General features: G+C 39.4%; 1 protein-coding gene across 2 annotated transcripts in view; it reads right to left on the reverse strand.

Annotated features, from left to right (window-relative positions):
* Positions 1-1,142: 1,142 nt before the first annotated feature.
* ZNF652 (zinc finger protein 652) overlaps positions 1,143-22,624 on the reverse strand; it is a 56,905-nt gene continuing 35,423 nt past the window's right edge. For both annotated transcript variants that reach the window (XM_072938890.1, XM_072938891.1), the window contains exons 2-6: positions 21,119-22,277; positions 18,611-18,758; positions 18,124-18,239; positions 17,515-17,659; positions 1,143-10,275 (exon numbers count right to left, since the gene is read on the reverse strand). In XM_072938890.1, coding sequence (XP_072794991.1) covers positions 9,764-10,275; positions 17,515-17,659; positions 18,124-18,239; positions 18,611-18,758; positions 21,119-21,958 — 1,761 coding nt within the window. In that variant the 5' untranslated portion in view covers positions 21,959-22,277 and the 3' untranslated portion in view covers positions 1,143-9,763. The remainder of the gene's footprint in view (positions 10,276-17,514; positions 17,660-18,123; positions 18,240-18,610; positions 18,759-21,118; positions 22,278-22,624) is intronic.

Below are 22,624 nucleotides of genomic sequence, written 5' to 3' on the forward strand. Positions count from 1 at the left end.
ACACAGAAAGTATCAAAGTGCAGCACAAAGGTATTTTTCTTGGATTTTTAATTCACTTACAGAAAGAAGCTCATAGATATGTATATTGAGTAGCCAAGTAATGGGAAAATACATTTCTTACTATGGGTCACAGCCAAACTCTGAAAGCCACTGATTTAGTATGTACTGGGATGGGGGAAGTATCTACTTTAAAACCACGAAAAAAGTGTGTTAACGTTAGCATCTAGTCTGAGTTACAAGATGATAAAGAATAAGAATGGTAATTCTATGATTTGGGCAGTTCTGTTCCATTCTAAGAGGTTTTAAACAAAGGGAACCTTGAACAAGATTTCCTTTCCCTCTTAACTCCCTCACTGGAATCCTTAGATGGAACAAAACAGGGTGGATCCTGAGCTGGAAAGGCTTGTTGTACCAGAGAGTAGTTGATCTTCCCGTTGGCTGCAGTGACAGCTCTGAGGGCAAACCTCACACGGGATCGCACCGCCTGACATTATATTAGAGAGTTATTTACTCGTTTGTTGTTGGGTTTCCTCCAGTGGAACGCAGGCTCCGTGACAGCAGGGACTCTATCTTGTCCTCTGCTGAATCCTCAGTGGCTAGCTCAGTGCCCAACACATCTTACACACTCAATGAACATTTGTGGAGTAAGCACATGAGTGAATTAATGAGTGGGAACAGGGGTAAGAAAAGGAGCCTCATCCAAGTGCCATATTTCATTATCACTGCTTTTCACTGAATGTACTTTGTAAGCAGTTTCCATCAGGCTGATTCTTCTTCAGACTGATTCAGAACCCAGTCATGATCTTTTTTCAAATACTATTTTCTAGGATATGTTCAGATTATTGCTCAGCTATATAGAGTAGTGGTCCTGAAATCAATCAGCACGGAGCCAGGGAGCGCTGAAAAAAGAGAACCGATCACTCTAACTGTGGCCAGCAGCCTCGAAAATGCGTTGTCCTTCATAAAGAGGTCAGCAGGGTTTGTGGGCTGGGCAGCCTGCTACACGGACTGGAGACAACTGATAACAGCGGTCAGAACTGTTCATTTTACAGAAAAAAGACAATTCATTGAGTAAAGAAACCTCAAAATGTTGTCACCTGAAGATAAGAAAGAAATGAAGTGAAGAAAGACACACAAATGGATATGGCTACTTTTTTTTCTTTTTTTACTGTGAACATTAGCATTAAGTTGGTTACCGTACACATCCAAAGGCCCAGCGTCTCAGAAATACCATGAAGTGGCACACCTTGTACCAGAGTCTCATAAGAATAAAACAGACAATGCTACATCAAGTGGTTAAAAAATACACAAAAAAGTAGTTTTAACAGTCTATAAATTTCATATACTTAAAATCATGATTGAGTTGAAATAAAAAAGTGCATTTCAATTGCTAAAAAATTAATATTGGTATAGTTTAACACAAGGGGGAAAATCAGTACGCTGAGGGATCTGACAGGATGCTGGAGTAAAGATGACTCAGGGAAGCTAGGCGAGTTTGTGGAGATTCAGCGGGAAGCTCAGTTCCACCTCACTCCCATTCCCCGGGGCCAAGCAGCTCTCCCCTCCCCAGTGTCTTTCCCATCTTAAGAGATCCTGTCCTATTACCTGTCCCCTCCCCAAATGAAAGACTCCTCTAAACTTCTTTGCAGCACGAGAGATACCTGCCCTACATGAGTCCAACTTGACCTTCAATAACGCCCTCACAGAGGTAGAGAGGGACACTGCCCTCTTCTGGACTTGACACAAGTACCCCAGCCACGTGGCCTTAATCCTTATGACCTGCAGGCAGAACAGGGCCCAAGCAGCTTCTGTTTTGTCAAACTCCTTTGGACAAATGTTCAACATTCAACAACAAGCTTTGTAAACCTAACGCTGAACAATTCCTGGCAAGCGAACTGGATTTTTTTTTCTTTAAGAAATGAGGAAAAGTGCAAGTGAGTTCAGTACTGTTGGGGAAAACAAAAATAACGACAAACAAGTTAAACCTGGCCCCCTGCTACCTCAAGCGATCACAGCTTCGGCTTCGTTTTTCTGTCAAGTGTTGGAGTTACAAGTGGACACCTCTATCTACTGGTATTGCTCAGGGCCAGACTTGGCTGGAGAAGAGGAGCCAGGCAGATATCCGTTCAGAAGGCCATTGCGGGTGCAGAAGCCTCCCAGCTCTACAGGCTAAGTAGCCAGGGTCTGGCGTTTCCTCTTAGTTGATGACTGACCTGCTTCTTGTGAAGAAGATGCTGCTGAGCACAAACCTGTGGTCAGAGAGCTGATGAGGGTTAGGAGCCCTCAGACAAGTAACTGACAAGAGAGGGAACCAAACTGAGTTCCAACCTAGAGGACTGGCTGCTGCAGGGGCCCTCCCACAGGTCAGGATGTGCTGCTGACCCTGAGGACGCACTCCCTGCTGTAACAGACATCTATCTGGAGCAGACAGGCTGAGAAGCATTTTCTCACTCACACTCCAGAGTTACCCCTGCCACTCTCGTCCTTCTCAGAGATGTGATGGTTCTGCGCTGGTGGTGGGATTCGGAAGAAAGAAGGAGGGTCGCCTTCCTGCTCTGCATTTAGCACACAAGGAATCCCCCATAGGAAGGTCCTGGCTGCTTTCAATCTTGGGCACCATTATGTAAAAAGGTTAATTAAGATGCCTACCCCGACAAGGACCTCTGACCCACACATCAATCTTTGTTTGCATATGAAGGCTGAGCACTTAGTAATAAGGGAAAGTGTCTTAAAAATCAAGATCTATAAAGAAGTCTTGAGCCAAGAGAAAATATTCTGTAAGGGACTTAACAGCGGGCTCTTCCTTCAGAAAGTGAGAAAAAAGAAGCTAAAGTATCTTGTTGCTCCCTTGTGGACAAAGCCAGTACTGCTGATGGAACAGAATCCTAAAAGCCCATGTCAAGCACAGACTACAATGCACATGCAAACTGGTAGAAGACTGAGAACTCATCCGATTTTCAGAGGCTGCATATACACCACTGGGGATACAACTTTAGCAGTAAACACCAAAATTATGTCACACACTTGCTTCCTTTTTTACTTTTGATAAAACCTAATAATGAGTTGAATAATCAAACATAGAAAAGATATTTCTAGGACAGGTTAGAGATTCTAAAAGAATAAAATATTTCCCACCGACTTTCGATTACAACTAAACACAGCCTCAAGTCCTATGCAGAATGTGGGCTGGTGTCTCTTTCCTTGTGATCACACAGTCTCTTCCCACCTGTAAAAGACAGGTAAGGAGGAAGCTGTGTTTGTTCAGAGGAGCTAGATATTTAGAAACAACTCGATTCTTTGGCACATCCACTACAGAGACAGGCCCTTTGGTTGATCAAAACCAACAGTGCAAGTATCAGATTTAAGCAAAACTTATTAGCTCCTACCCCTTTTCTGACCCCATCCCCAAAATCGCGTTCAAGTAATCTGTTACTAGCCCTGATCTCACCAGGGAAGCTCCAAGAGTGTGAAACTAGAACGTGGTGGGGACACTTCTCCGGGCAAGGGCACCTTTGACACTGGTGCAAAACGTCTCCATTGTACAAAGACATGAAACAAGCCAACAGTCTGTCTCAGGGATGTGGCTTCCCAGGTGTGAGCCCACCACCACTCTCCACTGCTGTACCACCTGAGATTCCGAAGAGAAAAGCCACAGATTTCAAAGTGGTTATTTAAAGTAGCCAGCTACTACCTAAAAGAGGCAAACTTCTAGGTCAATAATGGGGACTATCAAGGCAAATTAAAGCGTAAACTACTCAAAACAACAAGAAACTCTTGTCACTTCTTCCTGTAGAAATTTACCTTTTGCATTTTGTAAACCAGTCCATTCGAAATAGCCAGCGAAGTCTTCAAATGTCTTGAATTTACTCTTTATCAAACATAAGCATTCTCACAATTTTGCACTGTCCCACCAAAAATATACTGTCGCCAGACAGAGAGGATTAAGAATTTATTAACAGCTGCCTTCTTAGACTCCCACTTTTTGTGGTTATTAGTTAGTCCTGAAAACCTGAGTACTAGTATTATTAACTTTGAGGAAAGAGACATGGCATTTTTAATCAGAAAGGAAAGATTCTGACTAAGGCCAAAACACTCAACTCTACAGCTTTCATTCACTTTTTAAAAAAGCAATCTAATTTCCTCACTTTAAAGAGTTCTATTTGTTTTCAGTTTTGGAGAAGAACCGAAAGGCAGCAAGAGACCTGTACACAGCACAAACTTCAGTTTTGACTGTGAAAGATGAGCCAACTGCTAAAATGTTTTATCAGTAAGGTGCCACATGGAGAACATAATGCAAGCCCCTCTTTATTACATCCTTCATTTATTACGTGTCAACCATATTTTTAAAAAAATTAGATAAAGAACAAGTAGAAAAAAAGTAACTGGAAATTTCTGAGGGACAGGAGGAAAGAGGCAGATCAAAAAATCAATAAAGGGCTTTTGATAAACCCAGAGAGCAATTTTAAATTAATTTGACTAAAATTAAATTATGGGTACAACTTTGCAAAATGTTTCTGGAAGAGAGAGGGCGTACAGGAATATGGCATAGCAACAGCAGCATTCAGGATCCTTTAATCAAAAAGGAGAGGCATTCAGGAAGACTAAGATGAGAAAAAGATGCTCAAAAGAGATATTCAATGACCTTTAGTTTTAAAGGGACATCTACTTTCCAGTGAAAGAAAAGAAAATGAGGAGTAAGATAAGGATAAAATCTTTCATCATTAGAGATGCAATATGTGAAGAAATAAGATATAGATAAAAGTTTAAAATGTAATCTAAAAATGATGTGGGGGAACAAAACAGAAATACATAAAAAATTCGCACCCAACGTTTTAGCTAGTTTGTAGAGGCAACTCAGTTGGACTAAGGGTGAACTCCAATACTCACGGAGAATGAAATCATCAGAGGTAGGATTTAGATTGGGGAAAGAATGTTCCAGGATGCTGGCTTTCTGAAGGCACTCAAGAACAGAGTGAGAGAGACTGAAGCTGCAGTGAGGGAACAGAGGATTAGAGAGAGATGCACACTCACCGACCTGTCACAGGGAAATAAAAACAACTCCAGGAATATTGTGACAATACATATATTATCAAGTTATATGCAGAGTCTAACAAGGTAGAAATCCACTTTGAAAGTAGTTTCTTACAACAATATAGCTTCTACTTAGGGTATAAGAAAGAGAAGTGTTTTCTGGTTATATAACTCTGCAAAATAGCTTTGACTTAAATGAAGAATCTGATAAATGGTACATTATCTAGTTCTTTAAATAAATTTACTGAAGCTAAAGCTTCAAAGTTAGGACAGCCAAGGAGTTTGAGTTTCCTTTGAATCTTGCAAAACCTATCCTCTAAGACAAAAAGCTCTGCTCATAAAGTCTATAAAAAGTCTAGAGTATAAAAGTACAGAACTATGAAAGTAGATATATTGATGGCAACTTTTATGGCTTCCATAGAAAGCGGAGAGAGGATCTCTGGTTTGCTTTATCGAGGTAGTGTCCGGGGTTGGAAGGTCATTGTTATTTGTTATAAACGCTACAGATGACAGAAGCGTGATAGCTAGGGTGTTGCCAGTACATAACGACGCCACCATCTCTAATGGCTAATGACCTTTCATTCCTGGAAAAACGATCTTTTGGGAAATTTCCTATCTTGTTTACTCAAAGGAAAATTAAAACCCAACATTTACTTGCTCAATTTTATGGTCTGAAGAATTCCAGGTGAGTTGATTTTTGTAATGGGAGAGGCTGATAAAACTCTTAAATGTAACTCGCTCCCTTTCTCATTAAATACTTCCCATACATACAGTGTAGAACAGCATGGAAATGATCACCATGTGGTCAGCAACATGAGAGCTGTCTCTTCTCTACAGTAGCTCAAAAAGAAGAGTTCTCTAACTTTCATTTTCTTTTCTTTTCTTTCTAACCCCACCTACCATTCTGTGTTTCACTAACTGAAATCTGCAAGATGGACTAAATATATATACATCTGTAATGGATTTCTATTTCTGCTTGATCTTCTTAAAATTCAAAACTTCCAGTGAAAAAAAAATTACGCTGAACATACATATCTATTCAACAAGCATGAGAACTGAAAAAATATTTTAAGCAGCAGAAAATGAAAAGTTTACAAGCATCTCTTCAGAGTATTTTGCCTTCAGTTAGTATATGAGGGACAATCCAATTATAGGAAGCATTCTAACCACAATGAAAAGGTATTTCCAAGTTTTAAAAAAAGATGGTACATCTATGATAATGTCCAATCATTAATTTAGAATGCTTAATGTAAATGGTAAGCTGTAAAAGTACATGTAACTGATCTGCAAAGGTTACATTGAACTACCGTAGAGTTTTATATGGAGACTTTCCTGCTTGCTAAAAATAAGAATCAAATCACAGTTACATGTGGAAATGAAGCCACATGCCTTTAAACTGTTCATCTTATTGTTTTCATTCAAATGTAAAAATCTAACTCCTATGAGCTTTCTTGACTCAGTTTGAGAAAGCAACAAGCAGCCTTCCATTAAGGCTAAGGAAGAGTTTATATCTGATTGATAAAGCTATGAGAAGAATAGAAAAATGAAAAAAAAAAACAAAACAACAACAACAACAAAAATCCCCCACAATATCAACTCAAGAAAGTCCTTGGGAATTTTCCTCAAGTCTTAACCCTAGCAATGATACAAGCCTTTGAAGACAGTAAAACTAAGTCATGAGAAACAGCCTCAATTTAACATCTATATAATGCTGAAATGTGGCCTTTGTTGTCTTTAAAATTTAAACACAGATAAGGGCTGAGAACTCAAACTCCTCCATAGTTCTTTTTTTCATAAAAAGATAACAAGTAGGTAATAAGTTCTGAAGAAGTCACGGGGTGCCAGGCTATATATGTGGGAGGGAACACACCACATAATGCACCTTTTATCTTAGTAAAGGACCCCAATCAAATTTTCAACCCTGAGTTTGAGTCTTATGCATGTTAAACCTGATGCACATACATGTTTAAGGCTTAATCCTGCAGTTCTTATATTCAGAAGTATTAATGCTATGGATATTCTCAATGTACTTTACTAGGCATGTGTAATATGCCATTGATGAGGAGTCACCATGTTCTGAGCAGTCTTCCTGACAACCACAAACCCCAAGTCAGGGAAGGTATACTTATCTAGGGGAAAAAAACAATGGAAGTTTCCAGATTGTTTCACAATATATTTCACTAAGAATTGTATTGTGTGACAATGCTGGTTTTTTAAAAAAGATAATCATTTTTTTGCTTCTGTTAAGGGTGGTGGTGATTATTTGCTTAATACTGGTTTTCCTATGTAGCAGGTATTTTCTTATGGCTATATTCACTTGAATGAAAAACCGAACATGACTACCTGAATTTTCCAGTGTATAATTATAGTACACCTCATAAAATGGTTGACTTGATGGTCTCAAGTCTAGAATTCAGAATTGCTGCCCAAGATTGAATTTAGTTAGAAAAAAATAAGATGTAACTGGTTAACGAAGCTGAAATTTACATCTTAAAAAAATCATTTTAACTTACAAGCTTGGACGTGGAATAATGGTATGTCCACACAAAGGTGCAGATCCACAGACTTGTCATGGAATGCAAAGGAGATTTGGGGAGAAAGGGGAGGCAGCCACTAAAGATATAACAGTCATAAATAAGGAATTCACTTTCCTTATTGGTTTGGGTACTTGGGTGTTCCAAGAATGTATACAAATATTTAAAACAACATTCCTTAGCAGTAATATCCAAAAACAGGAAGAAAAGTATGTCTTGAGATACTTTTCTGCCTTATTCCCAAATTTTCCTATGCTCATTATAGAAGACAAAGGTAATAATCAGAAGGAAAAAAAAACAAAACTTGGAAATATTAAACCAAAGAGCTAATAGAGAATGTGATATTTTTAAAATAGGGACTTAACCTCAATTGAAAACGTTCCATTTTTTTCCTATCACAGAGCTAATCAGCCAGAAAAGTGCTTGAAGTATATCTACACATATAATATTAAAAACAAAAAATAAATAAAAGCCAGGGTCCTGATTCAGGCCAAGACTGAAGAATCTGAGGAAAGAAAAGGGAAGAAAGTTCATAGTTAAAAAGTGAGAGGGAAGAGAGAGAAAGTAGACCTAGCTTTGTAACTCAGTTCACTGAGATGAAAAAATACAAAATTTTTAGCTATACTGAGTCTGGATAAATGTGATCAGCTAAACATAACCAATACGTTAGCCCTTCTGTTCAGCCTTTCCTATAAGCTCCTGATTAACCATGCTCTTTTGAAGTTCCCCAAACTTGAAAAAGTCACCTGCTCCAAATTAGAGATGTGGCTGTCACCAAGAAGGCTGCTATCACATAATTAATTACCTGCAGAGAACACGGCAGCAAAACGTCGTCTTCTCTCCCTCACTACAATTTAAACTGTGTCACAACAGCTCAAAGTTGTGGATATACCCATTGACAGAACAGATGTTTTGAAAGTCATTACCAATTGTGTTCTCATCCAACTTTCTCAGCCACTATCAGCAGCATGATGTCTGCGATTTTAGTGCACTATTTCATCTTTACATAACAATGCTAGAAAAATAAAGCAACCTCAAAACAAGCAGTGTATTATGAGACTTCAATCTCTCATCCCAGCAAAGCTGACCATGAGCACAGTTCTGAGGGAACTAGAGGTGACTGATGAAGCAACCTCCCCTACTTCCTCCTCTTGATGGGGGACAGCTTTACGCAGATTTTCAGAACAGGTAAGCTTGCAATGACTTTCCCAGAAAAGGCTCAACCCTCTGCAAATCATTGCATTTAACACACTACTGAACCAAATGAAACTCAGAGGGAACAGCATGTCCACGAGCACAACAGACCCTTGAGTGTTAAGCAGAGATTTAAAGACTACCAAGTACTTATGCCAAATTCTGAAAGCAAAACCTCATTTTTGCAGTAACTCAGTCTGGAGACCCTCTCATATACATCTAGTCTCTGAAGCACCTTTGAGTTGTACGGATGTAAGAATCACTTTGAACTACAGAAGTTATATGCATCTTTAAGAATCACATTTTGGTGATTATAAAAATTTTTTCTATTTTACAACATAGGTCCAGCTACACTGAAAAAATTACACCGCTTATTGAAATACATTTCATTTTAGAAACAGACTACTAAAGAAGTCTATACAAAAACTCTAAAATAATTTCTGTAGTAAAATAAAGAGTGCGTTAGGAGAGCTACACAAAGGAGAAAATTTCTGTCTTTCTCTATAATGCTTGATATACTGTGAAACATGGCTAGCTCAACTCTGAAGCCAGCACCAAAAGCTGAAAAGAATTTGTTATGATACACAGTGATACAATTAATGCTCTGGATTAATCTCACAGCCTTCCCGATTAGTACAAAGGAACCAGGCCTGTCCCCTCTTTGAGGAGAAGTCCAGGATATAAAAGCAAGCATACCTCATCAGCTGATATGAAATTATAAAATTCCACAAGTCTTGAGTATCTGAAATTTATAAAAGTCACCAGAAAATGCAAGCAAATTGGGCTTTTGTTTGGTGGTTCCCTGGTTTGGATGACAGTTCCCTCCGTGAGCTCAAGGTCTTCTTGTTCACTCTCTCCGATGTGCTGATTCACCAGGACAATGACAAAGCTCTTGGTGGAGGCTGAGGAGAGTATGACAGCTACAGAAATGCTCACCAACTCCCTCTCTGCAAACTCATACAGGGGCACAGAACTCGTGGAGAACACACGTAAGGAGATGGATGTCAATGATGCTGTGCTGAACTGTTCTTCTCTGCCAGGTGCCGCAGAAAGGTGTCCTCCCCCTGGCCTCTGTTATTTAAAGGCTCGCTCTTAAAGAGAGCTGGAGGTGGGGGGAGGTGAGGGACCGGAGGGATAGGAAGGTGGTGTGGGTGGTGAGGGTGTGGGTGGATGTGAAGGTGTGAGAAGGGGTGGGGGATGGGCCGCGGGGGCAGAGTGCTTACAGGGTTCATACTGATTGGAGGGGCTGGGGTTGTGGGCGTGTTCACCACAGAAGGAACTGGGGTTGCTGGGGAGGTGGTGAGTGGGATCTGGACAGCAGGCGGCACGTTCACGGGGCTGGTCACCCGAAAGCACTTCTCCTTGTGGGCCTTCAGCATGTTGGAGAAGCGGAACCGCTGGCCGCACACGTCACAGGGGTAGGGCTTCTCGCCTGTGTGAGTTCTGCGGTGCCTCTTCATGTTGGGGCGGCTGGTGAAGCTTTTGCCACAGATTTCACAGATAAAGGGTTTCTCTCCTGAGATGAACACAGACACACACACAAAAAAAGATTAACAGCGTAGTCGGTAATTATGTGCTCATGCTAGTCCTCATATTAAAAAGGAGGTTACCTCTCACTCCTCTCCCCACGGCATATCCTATTCTAATAGTCATAAAAGAGTCCCCCAAAGTTGGGACCTAGCAAAAAAGAGCAGATACAAGTAAAACTTACACACAACCTACTATCTGGGATTGGTTTAAAAAAAAAGAAAAGGAAAGGAAAAAAGAAGGCATCTACAGTAGGGATCCCTCACATCCTACATGAAGAACTGTTGAGGTGGCTTCCTGTGCTCAAGGGAACTAAGACCACAGATGAATCTCTGCCCCTAAACACAGGCAAGTAATTTGTCAGTGATTTCTGACATTCCAACCCCAAGAAGGACTTTGCTCAAAATGTCCTGTGGAACAGATAAGTCTCTTCATGTCTACTTGTACGTAACCTGTAGCATGTGGCTTACTTTTTGGTGCTGGACTGGGGAGACAGTGGACTGACTCACCCTACCACCGGAATTTCACACTGCAGTGTTTCTCTGCAGGCAGTCCTCCGGGACGTGGGACTATCTGCCTATCTGAAGAGCACTTAGTGGTCCTGGCGCCAGATTACTAAATGTCCCCAAGAAATTCTGACAATCAAGAATGTCCCCACACGATTTCCAAATGCCCACGGGTGTGGGGAGTGTTGAGAAGCAGGCTACTGTTCCTGGCTGAGAATTACTGGGCCACTGAGCCAAATAAGAAACAAACTCCCACAGTTCTAAGGGCATCTAGGGAGGAAATTAGGTTTGGGTTCTAAGAGCTCAATTTTTAAGATTCTCTTTCCTTTGGACTTAGTGTTTAGCTTCATGCTATACCTCCCTGCCTCTCTCCCAGGGCTAGAGGGGAGAAACACAGTGATTTTGAACGTATGTGTCCATAATCACTTCACATGGAATGCCATGGTGAGGTGCAGTACCCATGAACACATGCTTCAGTGACCATATGCTTGTATTTATCAATTCCTTCATCAATTCTCAATGCATGCAGCTTGTATCTTTACTGGAACTCTGGCTACAAGTTTGTTCTCACTTTAATTACTGCTCCCTTTCTTTTAACAGGTGCCCTTGTTCTAGTCTGTATAAATAAGAGTTACCGTGTACTGAATCGTACTGAGTGCTTGCCACTGTTCTAATCACTTCATATCTTATTAATCTTTGGTGGTCCTCACAGCCCTTTGAAGTAGGTATGTTATTATCCCTATTTTACTGATAAGGAAACTAAGAAACTTGCTTAAGGTTCTACAGCTAGTGGAGAGCCAGGATTTAAAACTGCCACCGGCTCCAGACAGTACACCAGAGTCCTTTACACCTCAATGCTTTGTGCATTCCTGCATACACAAAGAAATGTTAGTTTCTTACTGTTTTCCTCCACTTTGGGACCCCTTCTAATACTAGGAGCAAGCATCTTGTAGTCCTTATTTCTTATCTCTGCCTTTGAAAACTGACATTTCCTGCTGCCCTCCTTCCATAGAAACCAGAACTTTCCTCACTTCCCTAAGAGAATGAATTGAACAGTCAGGAAGGATCAGTTTTCTCCGCAGTCACCAGTATTATCTGCTAGCATATTTCTTTTATCTTCCTCCTTTTCATTCATTATTCAATTACTGCTACTGTTAGGCTCTTCCCTGGGATTCACAGTCATCTTTCTAGGTAAATTCTGACCCCTCTTGTTTTCCTTCTCTTTAAATGCATTTCTTCTGACTACCTTAAAAAATTCAAATTCTATGGCAAATGGAATTGATTAAATTTGGTATACTCATCTAATGGAGAGTGTTGTTAAAAACAATATTATAAAAGTATAGAAATGTAATTATTAACATGAAAATCTGTAAACTATTAAGAACTAGAAAAGTCTAAACTATAGTCTATTAAGTAAAACAAGCAAGATATGAAAGATGTATGCATAGTATTATCCATTTTCAATGAAAAATATGTACAGGAAAACGTGAAACGAAATCAGTTGGCAGTGATTGTCTCTAGACAAGGGGATGATGAGTGTTTTACTTTACTTTTTATGCTCATATGTACTTCTTGTTTTCTAAAATAAACATGATTTATTTGTACAATAAAATATTTTCAAAGTATCACCTATTTGATACCAGTCAACCCCCTGGACTCCTCCCCTTCCTTGACTCTGCAGAGTTACAATTCTTCACTCCTAAGTCATACAGAACCAGAGCCAAGGACCTAATCTTTGAATTACTAGTCTGATACAAGAAAACACGCTCTACTTGATTCAGAATCACCTCTCAGATTCTCTAGATACTTTATTTGCAAACAGCATGTATTCATTGAAAGTTTACTGAATGTATGGATGTGTAACTTTGTCATGTGCTCAAACCTGGATCCAACCCTGGACCTCTCTAATCGCCTCTCATTCGTAGTCTTCAAGGCTGTAATGACTTGCCACAGAAAGATCAAAAACTTAGAACTGGCCTACCACAAATCCACGTATTCAAATTTAAATGGGTCCCATTAACTGCTTAATAATCTTTTATTCATTTCCTGATGTCCTACCAAATTTTCCACATTTGTTGTTCCAGACACAAACCCACAATTCCACCCAACTCTAACTCTGATATTCATCAGGCCCATCTTCTAATTGTGCTAATGTCTGATGGTAAGGTTTCCCTAAAACCTCAAGGTAAAATTACAATGAGGCTGAAACAAGGAAAAATCAAAATGTAACATTTGAAATCAACCATGTATACAATGTCCCACTTTAAGGAAGCACTAGTAAACCGGTGGCTGGGGGATGTACTGACAGCTAAGTCCATAAAGGTTTAACTAGAAAGCACACATACCAATACATCTTATGATATGACCTATCTGTTACATATAGATAAAGCTAACCTAATTGAAGAAATAGTACTGTAATGAGCATAAAGAATGCACATTATAAATGAAGATAGAGTCTGCAGGGAAGATAGAAAAGAGCAAGAATTTGGCTAGTTAGCTGTCTTTTGCACTGCTCAAGGAAAAAGTGATCTGGCCAGTACACACAAGCATTTCAATCTGCTTATGAATATCCTTGAGCAGCATCAGAAATCTGTGCATCTATGTAGCTAGCCTACTATGACATCACAGTCATTCACCTGGATTACTGTGATATCCACCTGACTGGTTTCACCATCTCTATTCTTGCTCCCCACCCTCCAATCCCTCCACACTAGAGCCAGAGCTAACTTTCAGATAGTTGTGTCAAACTGCTTAAAACTGTGTAAGAACTTCCCACTGTCCTTAGAATAAAGCTCAAGCTTTTCTACGTGACATATGGTTTTTTTCTGTGATCCGGTACCTGCTTACTGCTCTCCATATCATGTCTTATCAGACTCCTTGCCTCTCCTCACCCCACGACTCATCGAACTCTAGCCAGTTTCATTTGGTCCCATGTACTGACTATGCGCTCATCGTCAAACTATCATTATGCCTTGCCTATCACCCCAATCTGACTATAAGCACTGTGAACCTAGGGACAATTTTAATCTTTTTCACTACAGTAGCCCCACTAAGTAAATTCTTAATTGATATTTATAAATAAATATTAGTTGATTCTAAGACTTGCCCTTCTCCCCATATACTAACATCTGTGAAACTGACATATACCATAACAATCGATGGCATGTCATTGTTTAATCTGCAGCATTTTCTTAGCGATATATAAATCAGATTTGTCTTACAACTGATGGCTTATTGGATTCAATGAAGAATGATATCACTATTAAGATCATTTGATTACCTTCCTTTGCTGTAATTCCCCGCCCCTGCCAATCTTGTGATTATAATCTAGCTTCTAATATAAATTTTTTCTAGGCAAAGGGTATTCTGACCAAAGAACCTTAGAGTTCTGAACCACTTGTCACTCAGCCTTTTCACTGTAAATTAGCAATTTTATTTACATATCATTAAGACTACTTAGCACAGATCAATCCCTCTGATCCTGATCTGCCTGAGTACACTGACAAATTCTGGAAGCTGAGAACCAGACTGTGGGATGGTGTTTTTTTGCCCTCATGATGTTCTGTGTATCCCTCCATTTTATTACTTGCTACATTAAATTTATATCTGAATAACTAAGTATGCGTTTCTGGCATCAGACTGCCTTGGACAAGTTATTTACTCTCTGAGACTCACCTGAAAAATGAAGATTATAATAATAGGTTACTGTGATAAGTTAAAATTTTGAGGAAAGTGCTTAGAACAGTATCTGGTACATAGTACACGTTCAGTGCATTTTGGTGCTGCTATTAGTATTATTACTATTACTGTATCATCATCATCATCACTATCATTGGACTATAAGTTCCCTGAGGGCAAAAAACAGGTCTTAATTCATCCTGTGTCCCTAGGCACTTAGCACTGTGTCCGGTACAAGGAGAATCAGCAGTTATTCTACATTAAACTCCCTCCATGTGCACACCATGCTAGGAAACCCTGCCTGAGGGCGGGTCAGCTTCCCTAGATAAGCTCTGCCTCCCTTCTCTTTAACTGCAAAGAGACAGTCCAGTCAGTATCAGTTCCTACAGTGGCCTTAATCCCCACCAAAAGATACTCTAAGCGTGGTCTTACCTAGCCTTAAAAGAGCTAGCTCTTTTCTTCTTTAAAGCTAATCCTCCTCCTTAGACCTTCTCAGGTACTACTGTCATCCTTATTTAATACCAAGGAGCCAGAGACCTACAGAGATTGCATAAGGGTACACTGCTGGTGAGTGGCAGAACCAGGTTTGTCCAACTCCACCATCCACCTGTTTTCCCAGCTTGAGTATTACAAACAATATTAAAAGGCAGATGACAAACCAGGGGAAAATATTTCAATATCAGTGTTAAACGTGGTCTAGTATATATAAAATATACAAAGAGCTATTATATAAAGAACTATCATAAACAATAAGAAAAAGTCAAACACTGCAATGGAAAGAATAATACAGAAAAAGCACAAGCAATTCAAAAAATATACTGACAACCAATGAGCCTATGAAAGAAATTCAGTCTTAGCAATTAAGTGCAAATTAGTACAATAAGAAACCATTTTCCACCTATGAAATCAACAATGACTTTATTTAGCATTGGAAAGGGTTGGAAAAATGGGTATTTTCATGCACAGCTGGTAAGAGTGTATGTAGATAGCTATTTTGCAATACACACCACCAAGACTGGATGTGTTAGCCATGAAGTTGTTTATTATAGTATTATTTATAATAGTAGAACAATTGGAAATAGAAATAACCTAAATGTCTAATCAGGAACTGGCTAAATAAAATGGACATAACATCCTTTACTTTAGAGGATTACTGGAAGGTTATATTGATTAAATGAGATAATGTAAAGACCTTGCATATATGTGCATAATAAATGATGGCTACTACTATAGCAAATTTATAAGAAGGAATATTACACAACCATTAAAATGATACTGCTGTTAATGACACAATACAGTAAAATAAAAAGGTTATAATAGAGTGTAAAGACCCAGTTTTTGTTTTATTACTATATATCTGAGCACATAAATACTTATGCATGTTATTTATCTATATGTGTATTAAGAAACAAAGGTATTTTTAAATGCATGTCTAAATGTTAACAGTAGTGATCTCTCAGTGATAAGATTATAGATCATTTCAATTTTCATATTTTCTAATACACTTTAATAAGTCTGTCTACTCTTTTAATGAAAAGAATACAAATTTAAGTGAATTTAGATGGCTGTATTCCTTTAGAAGAAATGGGAAATGTTTAGCTTACCTATCTGGTCAAAGAAGAATACTCAACATAAAATTTTATTCACTGAATACATTAATCATGGAATATACACTTTGGTTTCCTATTATGGACATTTAAGGGTCTGAAGAAACAAAGAAGGACAAAGGGGAAGGAAGAAAGAGAAAGAAATGCAGGAGAAGGAGAGAGGGAGGATGGGAGAGAAAGAGGCACAGGGAGACATGCAGAGAAGAGGAGGTGAGAGCAGAGACAGAGGCTTAAGTGGCTGGCGGTTCCTTCCAATCTTGTGACAGACATTTACTGGGTATCTACTATGTGCCAAGCACTGTGTGTAAATGTGACATAACTCCTGTCTTCAAAAAAACTTATTTTCTGCCTAGTTCCATAGGTTCCTGCTGAATTAACAAAAAACTGCAATCTTAAAAATGACTCAGAACTCAGAGCCTATCCAAGAGCCACCAGATTATAAGATGAGAACTTGTTAAACACTCTGATATATCCTGCTATTCATTTAGGCTTCAAAGTTATTATTACCTCCTGAGATGTAATTTATTTGAACTCCTCTCATGACTCTTCCTTGATCTTAACCCTTAAAATCTAAGATGCTCTTTTCTGCCATCAGGCAGGCGTTTTTCTTTGGATTTCAATAGAGAAATGGGAACTGCAGAGCTCCAGCCATGGCAGAATGTCTCACCACTAGCTAAGCAGGCCAAGCAAGATAACCGCTTGCGGCACTTTCTAGCTCTGCCACTCTGCAGACTAATAGTACCTGGAATCCTGTGATTAGATTTTATTTAGAAACTTTTAAAATATTTCATACTATTCAATTTGTGCAAAGACAGCTAATTCCAGAGCGCCAAGTTGGACTGAGATACGATGCTCCAGTGTTCACAGGGGCTGTTACTCTAAACAGCTTCTTGGAGGTTGGCTGACTGAATGTTTACAAGACTCCAATCTGTGCTATGAAACATATATGTCTGAAAACACAAAGCGGTTAAAATATTATTTAACCTCTTTTAATGGATGTGTTTGTGAAAAGTAGTGACTTTTGATAAATCTAACCCAATCAAATTTTAAGAATACTGAGAGAGTACTCTATTAAAAGCAGTCAATATCCTCCATTTTTTTTAAAGGTCCAGAAAGAACCCTTTCCTTAGAAAACTAACATATGCACACACACAAAACAAGTTTCATACAATCTCAGGAGATCCTGTGCCCCAAATAAAGAGTCCATTTCTTTGAAGTAACCCACAGTTAAAAGGCACTAACAATTCTTTTTCCAATAGTTATGAAAGCCTAGTATTTCAGTACTATAAATCCATATTTTTATATACTAGGTTTATTTAAAGTGGAATTTGCACTTAGAATGCAGATTTGTGGTTTAGATTTTTAAATAAACAGACTCACAGGTGATCATCAACAAGCACTTGAGACATATTTGTACCTTTCCCAAGAAATTCTTACCAGTGTGTGTTTTCATGTGTTCGTCGAAGTACTGCTTCATGTTGAAATCCTTGCCACACCACTGGCACATGAACTGTTTGTGCCCAATGTGGATGCTCATGTGGGAGCGTAGCTGGTACTTGTACTGAAACCTCTCGTCACAATTCTGCATTGGACACAGTGGAGATTTTTGAATGCCAAGCACAGCAGCTTCACTTGCGCCCACCCTACACAGTCTGAGATTAGGTTTACTTTTCACACTCAAAACAGAACTTGCTTGTGTCACTATTTGGTTCTGGTATATTTCTCCAGCTGAGTTATCAGTAAAAGGGAAAATCTCTCAAATAATTATCACTGAAGTATATCCAACTTCTCTGAATTACTGAGAAAAGTAAAATAACTCACCATGTGTTAGTCCCAAGTTTAACCTAATCCAAGAGAGTTAACAGTGTGTTAAAAATGACCACTCTCTACCTGGCAGTGAGATGACACACAGCGCTCAGAGCACATATCTGACGGCCTGTGGAAACACAGCCTTGTGCCTTGCACTAGGCACACCTCCCTCACTGCTCACCACAAATACACACACCAGCCCCCACGCCTGGGCCTAGCAGGCGGTGCACACCTTACCTCACATCTGAAGGGCTTCTCTCCGGAATGCTGCAAGGAGTGCACCTTGAGTGACATACTGCGTTTGAATGACTTTCCACAGGTTTCACATGTAAATGGCATGTCTTTCGTGTGTGCTGCAACACAGAATGCACTTATGCTCAAAATCAGTCCACCAAAAGGCTCAAACTGGAAGAGAGATACATCCTACTGTAAAAGTGGTCAGGCCATCTTAATTTACTACGCTCTAACGCTCTAACGTGTGAGGCTTTAATAGCAACGTTCTGAAGGAAAAAATAAATAACAATGTTAAAAAGAAACCTGGGTGTGGAAGACTCCACCATCCAATCTGGTGATGCTTACTGAAGACATGTTGTATTTAGTTTCAACAAGTCAAAACCAATTAAAGTAAGGCAGTTCCTCATATCCTGCCCAATCCAAAGCATAAAACGTACCAGAAAACAAGGGAAAATTATAGGTGTGAGAGAAAAGCAACAGAAAAACTTACCAACCATGTGTTTCCGCACATGAGCCATGGTATAGAATTTCTTCTCACAAATTTCACAGGAAAATTTCTTTTCTGCATATCCATGGACAATCTTGATATGTTCATGAAGGGACCAGAGTTTCTTGAATGATTTATTACAGGAAACACACTGAGCAGGATAAATAAAAATAATCTTTATTTACGGGGCCTGCCGGTATAAAATGGGTGTGCTTTAGATTAGTGGCACAGGCCAGAATCCAGACTAATAATTATTCCGCCATGAAGTCCAGATTACAACACCAACATCCTTATGTTCTATTTTCCAAGACGAAGTTTTTAGAGACACTTTGGGAGCATGGAAACACACAAAAAGTAAGACAAAAAGGAAAGTTCCACTAATATCAAAGAACTGACTCCTTCTTATGAAATTAATATTGTATCTTTGAAAAGAACTTTCAAGTTTTTAATATATGATTACCAAGAGCAGCTGTTTCCTACACATGGGTCACTACACAGCTAATAGGTGTTTACCAGAAAGTACAAACTAATTTTAAATTAGCATAAATAAAAACATGATAAAACAAAACATACGTTAATGGTTCTAGATCTACAGAAGTAAAACAATGCTTTTGTACCTTAAAGAATGCATTTGGAGCCTTCGTTAATATAAATTATTAAGACTTTATTATATTCCCTCTAATCTAATTTTCTCTATTAAACATTTCCCTCTGGCAGAATTTAATACAACCCCTCACTGCTGGTATCCCCCTCCCTTTTCCCCGAGAGCCCAGCTCCAGGTGCCTTGTACATGCATCTGCAGCAGACATGGGCAGACCCGCCTAGCTCCACGGATCATGACTAGCCCAGGGTGTTGTAACATGTATCGAAGTAAAATACTTCTGGTTAAAAACAATACCAGGAAGTTCTAGGTAACCATCAGACTCTAGGATAGTTAAGGGAACTTGTTTTCATTGTAAATAAAGACCTCTGAAAACCTTTATTTGTCACTTTAGGAAATAAGGACTCTGAGAAGAGTCTCAAAGATAAGCCTCTGGTTGGATATTGCTTGAGAAAAGGACAGACAATCCTATAAGCCATTTTGCAGGGTCCAGTTTTAATTTTTACTTGTTACTAGGTCATGAGGATTAGGAATACAAAGAGTTAAAACAAAACTAAATACAAGTTTAAATGTATTATTGTGAGGAATAGTGAAGAAAGTCACAGAAAAAGGATTTATTGAATGTTTTCTTTCTTGTATTTAATAATGCAAGTTTAAGTTTTAAAAAACTATAAACATCAAGATCAGTATACACCTTTTCAGCAATGAATGTTACAGAACCAAGTTTGGCCCCTAGGGTGCAGCACAGCACCACCTCCCCTTGGCCTGACTCCTAACCAAGCCGCGGCGCCGGCAGCGCTGGAGGGTAGAGGCCAGGATTCAATCTTCTTTATTTACCAAGCATGTCAGAGATCAAGTCACAACTGACAATCAAACAGCAGTGAATTCTTAGCAAATGTAATTTATATTTTTAAAAAATCTCTAAAGTAAAGCAATGATCTCAGGTGTTGATTAAAAGCAAGAAGGAAAAGTGAAAAATAAGGAGCACTCTAACTTAGGAGTACTGCAAGAAACACATCAAAACAAAACAACTTCATCTTTTGAAGGAAGTTTACATTAAATATGGTACAGAATATTTATATTTTATGTATCTTTTGGAGACATTAACAGACTTACCTTTTATGAATATTAATATGCATTCATATGTGTAAATCAATATAGCTCAACATAATACAATTCACTCAACATAATATAATTAGCAAACCTCTTAACCTATCACAGCATAGTCCTTTCAAGGCACCAGCCTGGTTTGGAGACCAGGTTTTGTGACCTTAACAATATTGCACCGTATCATTACGGAACCCTACTGCCAGGTGGGCCACATTTTCCACCAGCTTAGCCTCTGGTTAAAGTTTGCATATTCCCATGGGCTCAGCCTCTTGACAAATTTAGTGCTGTCATCTCTCCACTGGTAAAAGCAAACTCCCTCCTGGAGATCTTCCATTTCCACCAGTCTGAGTCATTAAAGTTTTTGTCCCCATCAACTGCACTAGACTCTGGCATCCTTTTAAACCTTAGAAAAGGACCTCTCTGTACAACTGACTTTACTTGCTATCTCCCACCTTGACAAAGAAGATGCCAGAATGAATTATTTTACAGTTCTTACAAGAGTAAATCTCAGTGCAAAGTCTGTGTTGACTTTACTTTACCTCCTGGTCAATCACCTGCAACAGATCCCCCTTCCAATATACCTGGGTCCCACTAGTCCAGCATCAGTTAAATTCAATGCTTTTGAAAGAAATGTTAAGCCTGGGTTTTGAAAAGACCAAAGCAGGGGCTTTTAAAAAGATAAATTGGTGAAAACTGTCCCTTCAGCCTCTATTGTATTTATTCTCTTGGGCAGATACCAGGTGAGTCTGAAAGGCCAGGTTCTATCCTGGAAAGTGTGCCCTCTTGGTGATGAAACCTACCTGAATATTTTTTTCACAGTCTGTTTGCTGGTGAAGGGACAGCTCACTTTCCAGGACAAACTTCTTGCCACACTTATCACAAATCTGCATGCGCCTATGAGTAACGTTCATGTGCTTCTCCAGGTACCAGCGAGTATTAAACACCCTGGGGCACTTCTCACAGGTCAGAGTCTCTTTCTCTTCACACTTAGCTTTCTGGACTGGTGCTCTGGGCTCCTTTGTGGCCCGCTTCTTACGCTTAGGTGGCTCTACACTCTTCCTACGACCTCTCGTAGTTCTGGGAGTGGGGGAGGTGGCAGCTGCGGCAACAGAGGCAGCTCTCCTGGTTCTCCTTTGTGTAACGCTGACCTTCTCCACTATCTTCTCCTTTTTCTTCTGCCTTTCGTTCTCGCCATAGTCATTGCTGTCATCAGTGGCCTCTTCCTCACTCTCTTCCTCTTCCTCCTCACTGCTTGTCTTAAGAACAGGAGTCTCTTTGGACTGAGAAGAGACACCCTTTTCCCCTTTAGATACATTTAATGTTTGATTATTAAGGTTTACCTCCACTATGATCTGCTCCCTTTTGTAAGAGACTTCCTCTTCCTCCTCCTCCTCTGTGTCATCAGAATTCTCCCGGTCTTCTTTAACAGCATGCACGTCAGACACTGCTCTTGTCTCCCTGAAAAACGGCTGTTCCTCTGTTTCGTGGAGATGCGGTTTGCTCATCTTGGTGTCCACTAACACAGAATACGGACTTCCTGATTCCCTTTTGTACACTTTGGTGGACAGGTCGAGTTCTTGGTTGGCACCATGATAAAAGGTAGATGGCACTTGACCACGACGGCTGTCTTCTTGTGCCATCCCTGCTACATGCACAGCACAGTTTTCAACCAGCTCCTGACAAGAACTGGCTGTGTGGCTTATGGGTAAGTGGCCCAATTTATTAAGCAGTTCAGACTACAGAGAAATAGCTTTAAAACAGGGTAATTATTAAGACTCAAATCTTTTCCCATCCACAAGGAATCACTCAAATGAAAAAATGGTATTCCTGGAACCTGTGTGCAATTCTTCCAGTGTTGCAGCACCAAAGCATAAGTCAAAAGGTTTGATATTGTGGCAAGAGCAGAGCACTAGTGATTTTTCTTTTGAAGAGAGCTGCAAGTGACTTGTAGCATCTTATCTGCAAAGAAAAAGCAAAGAGAAAAAAGATCAGATACCACTTATTTCCTTCTTACAGCATGCGTTTATATCACACAACAAATATATCTTAAAGTGATTAAACTCTTTATATACACAATTCTTTATTCTGCTTACATGGTTCAGTGTGGGCCATCATTTTACTGAGTTACATGAACTCAACAAACATTTTGTTAGAATGTAAATTTTAAGAAAGCAGGAGTCATTATCTATCCAGTTCACCAAGGTATCCACAGAGTTAAGCACAGTGACTACTGGCACTTCGGTGTTCAGTATGTATTTGATGACTAAGTGAATATCTGCTACTGTGTAGCATTCATTATCCCAGAT

Source organism: Vicugna pacos, chromosome 16 (assembly GCF_048564905.1).
Source record: "Vicugna pacos chromosome 16, VicPac4, whole genome shotgun sequence".
Lineage (NCBI taxonomy): Eukaryota > Metazoa > Chordata > Mammalia > Artiodactyla > Camelidae > Vicugna > Vicugna pacos.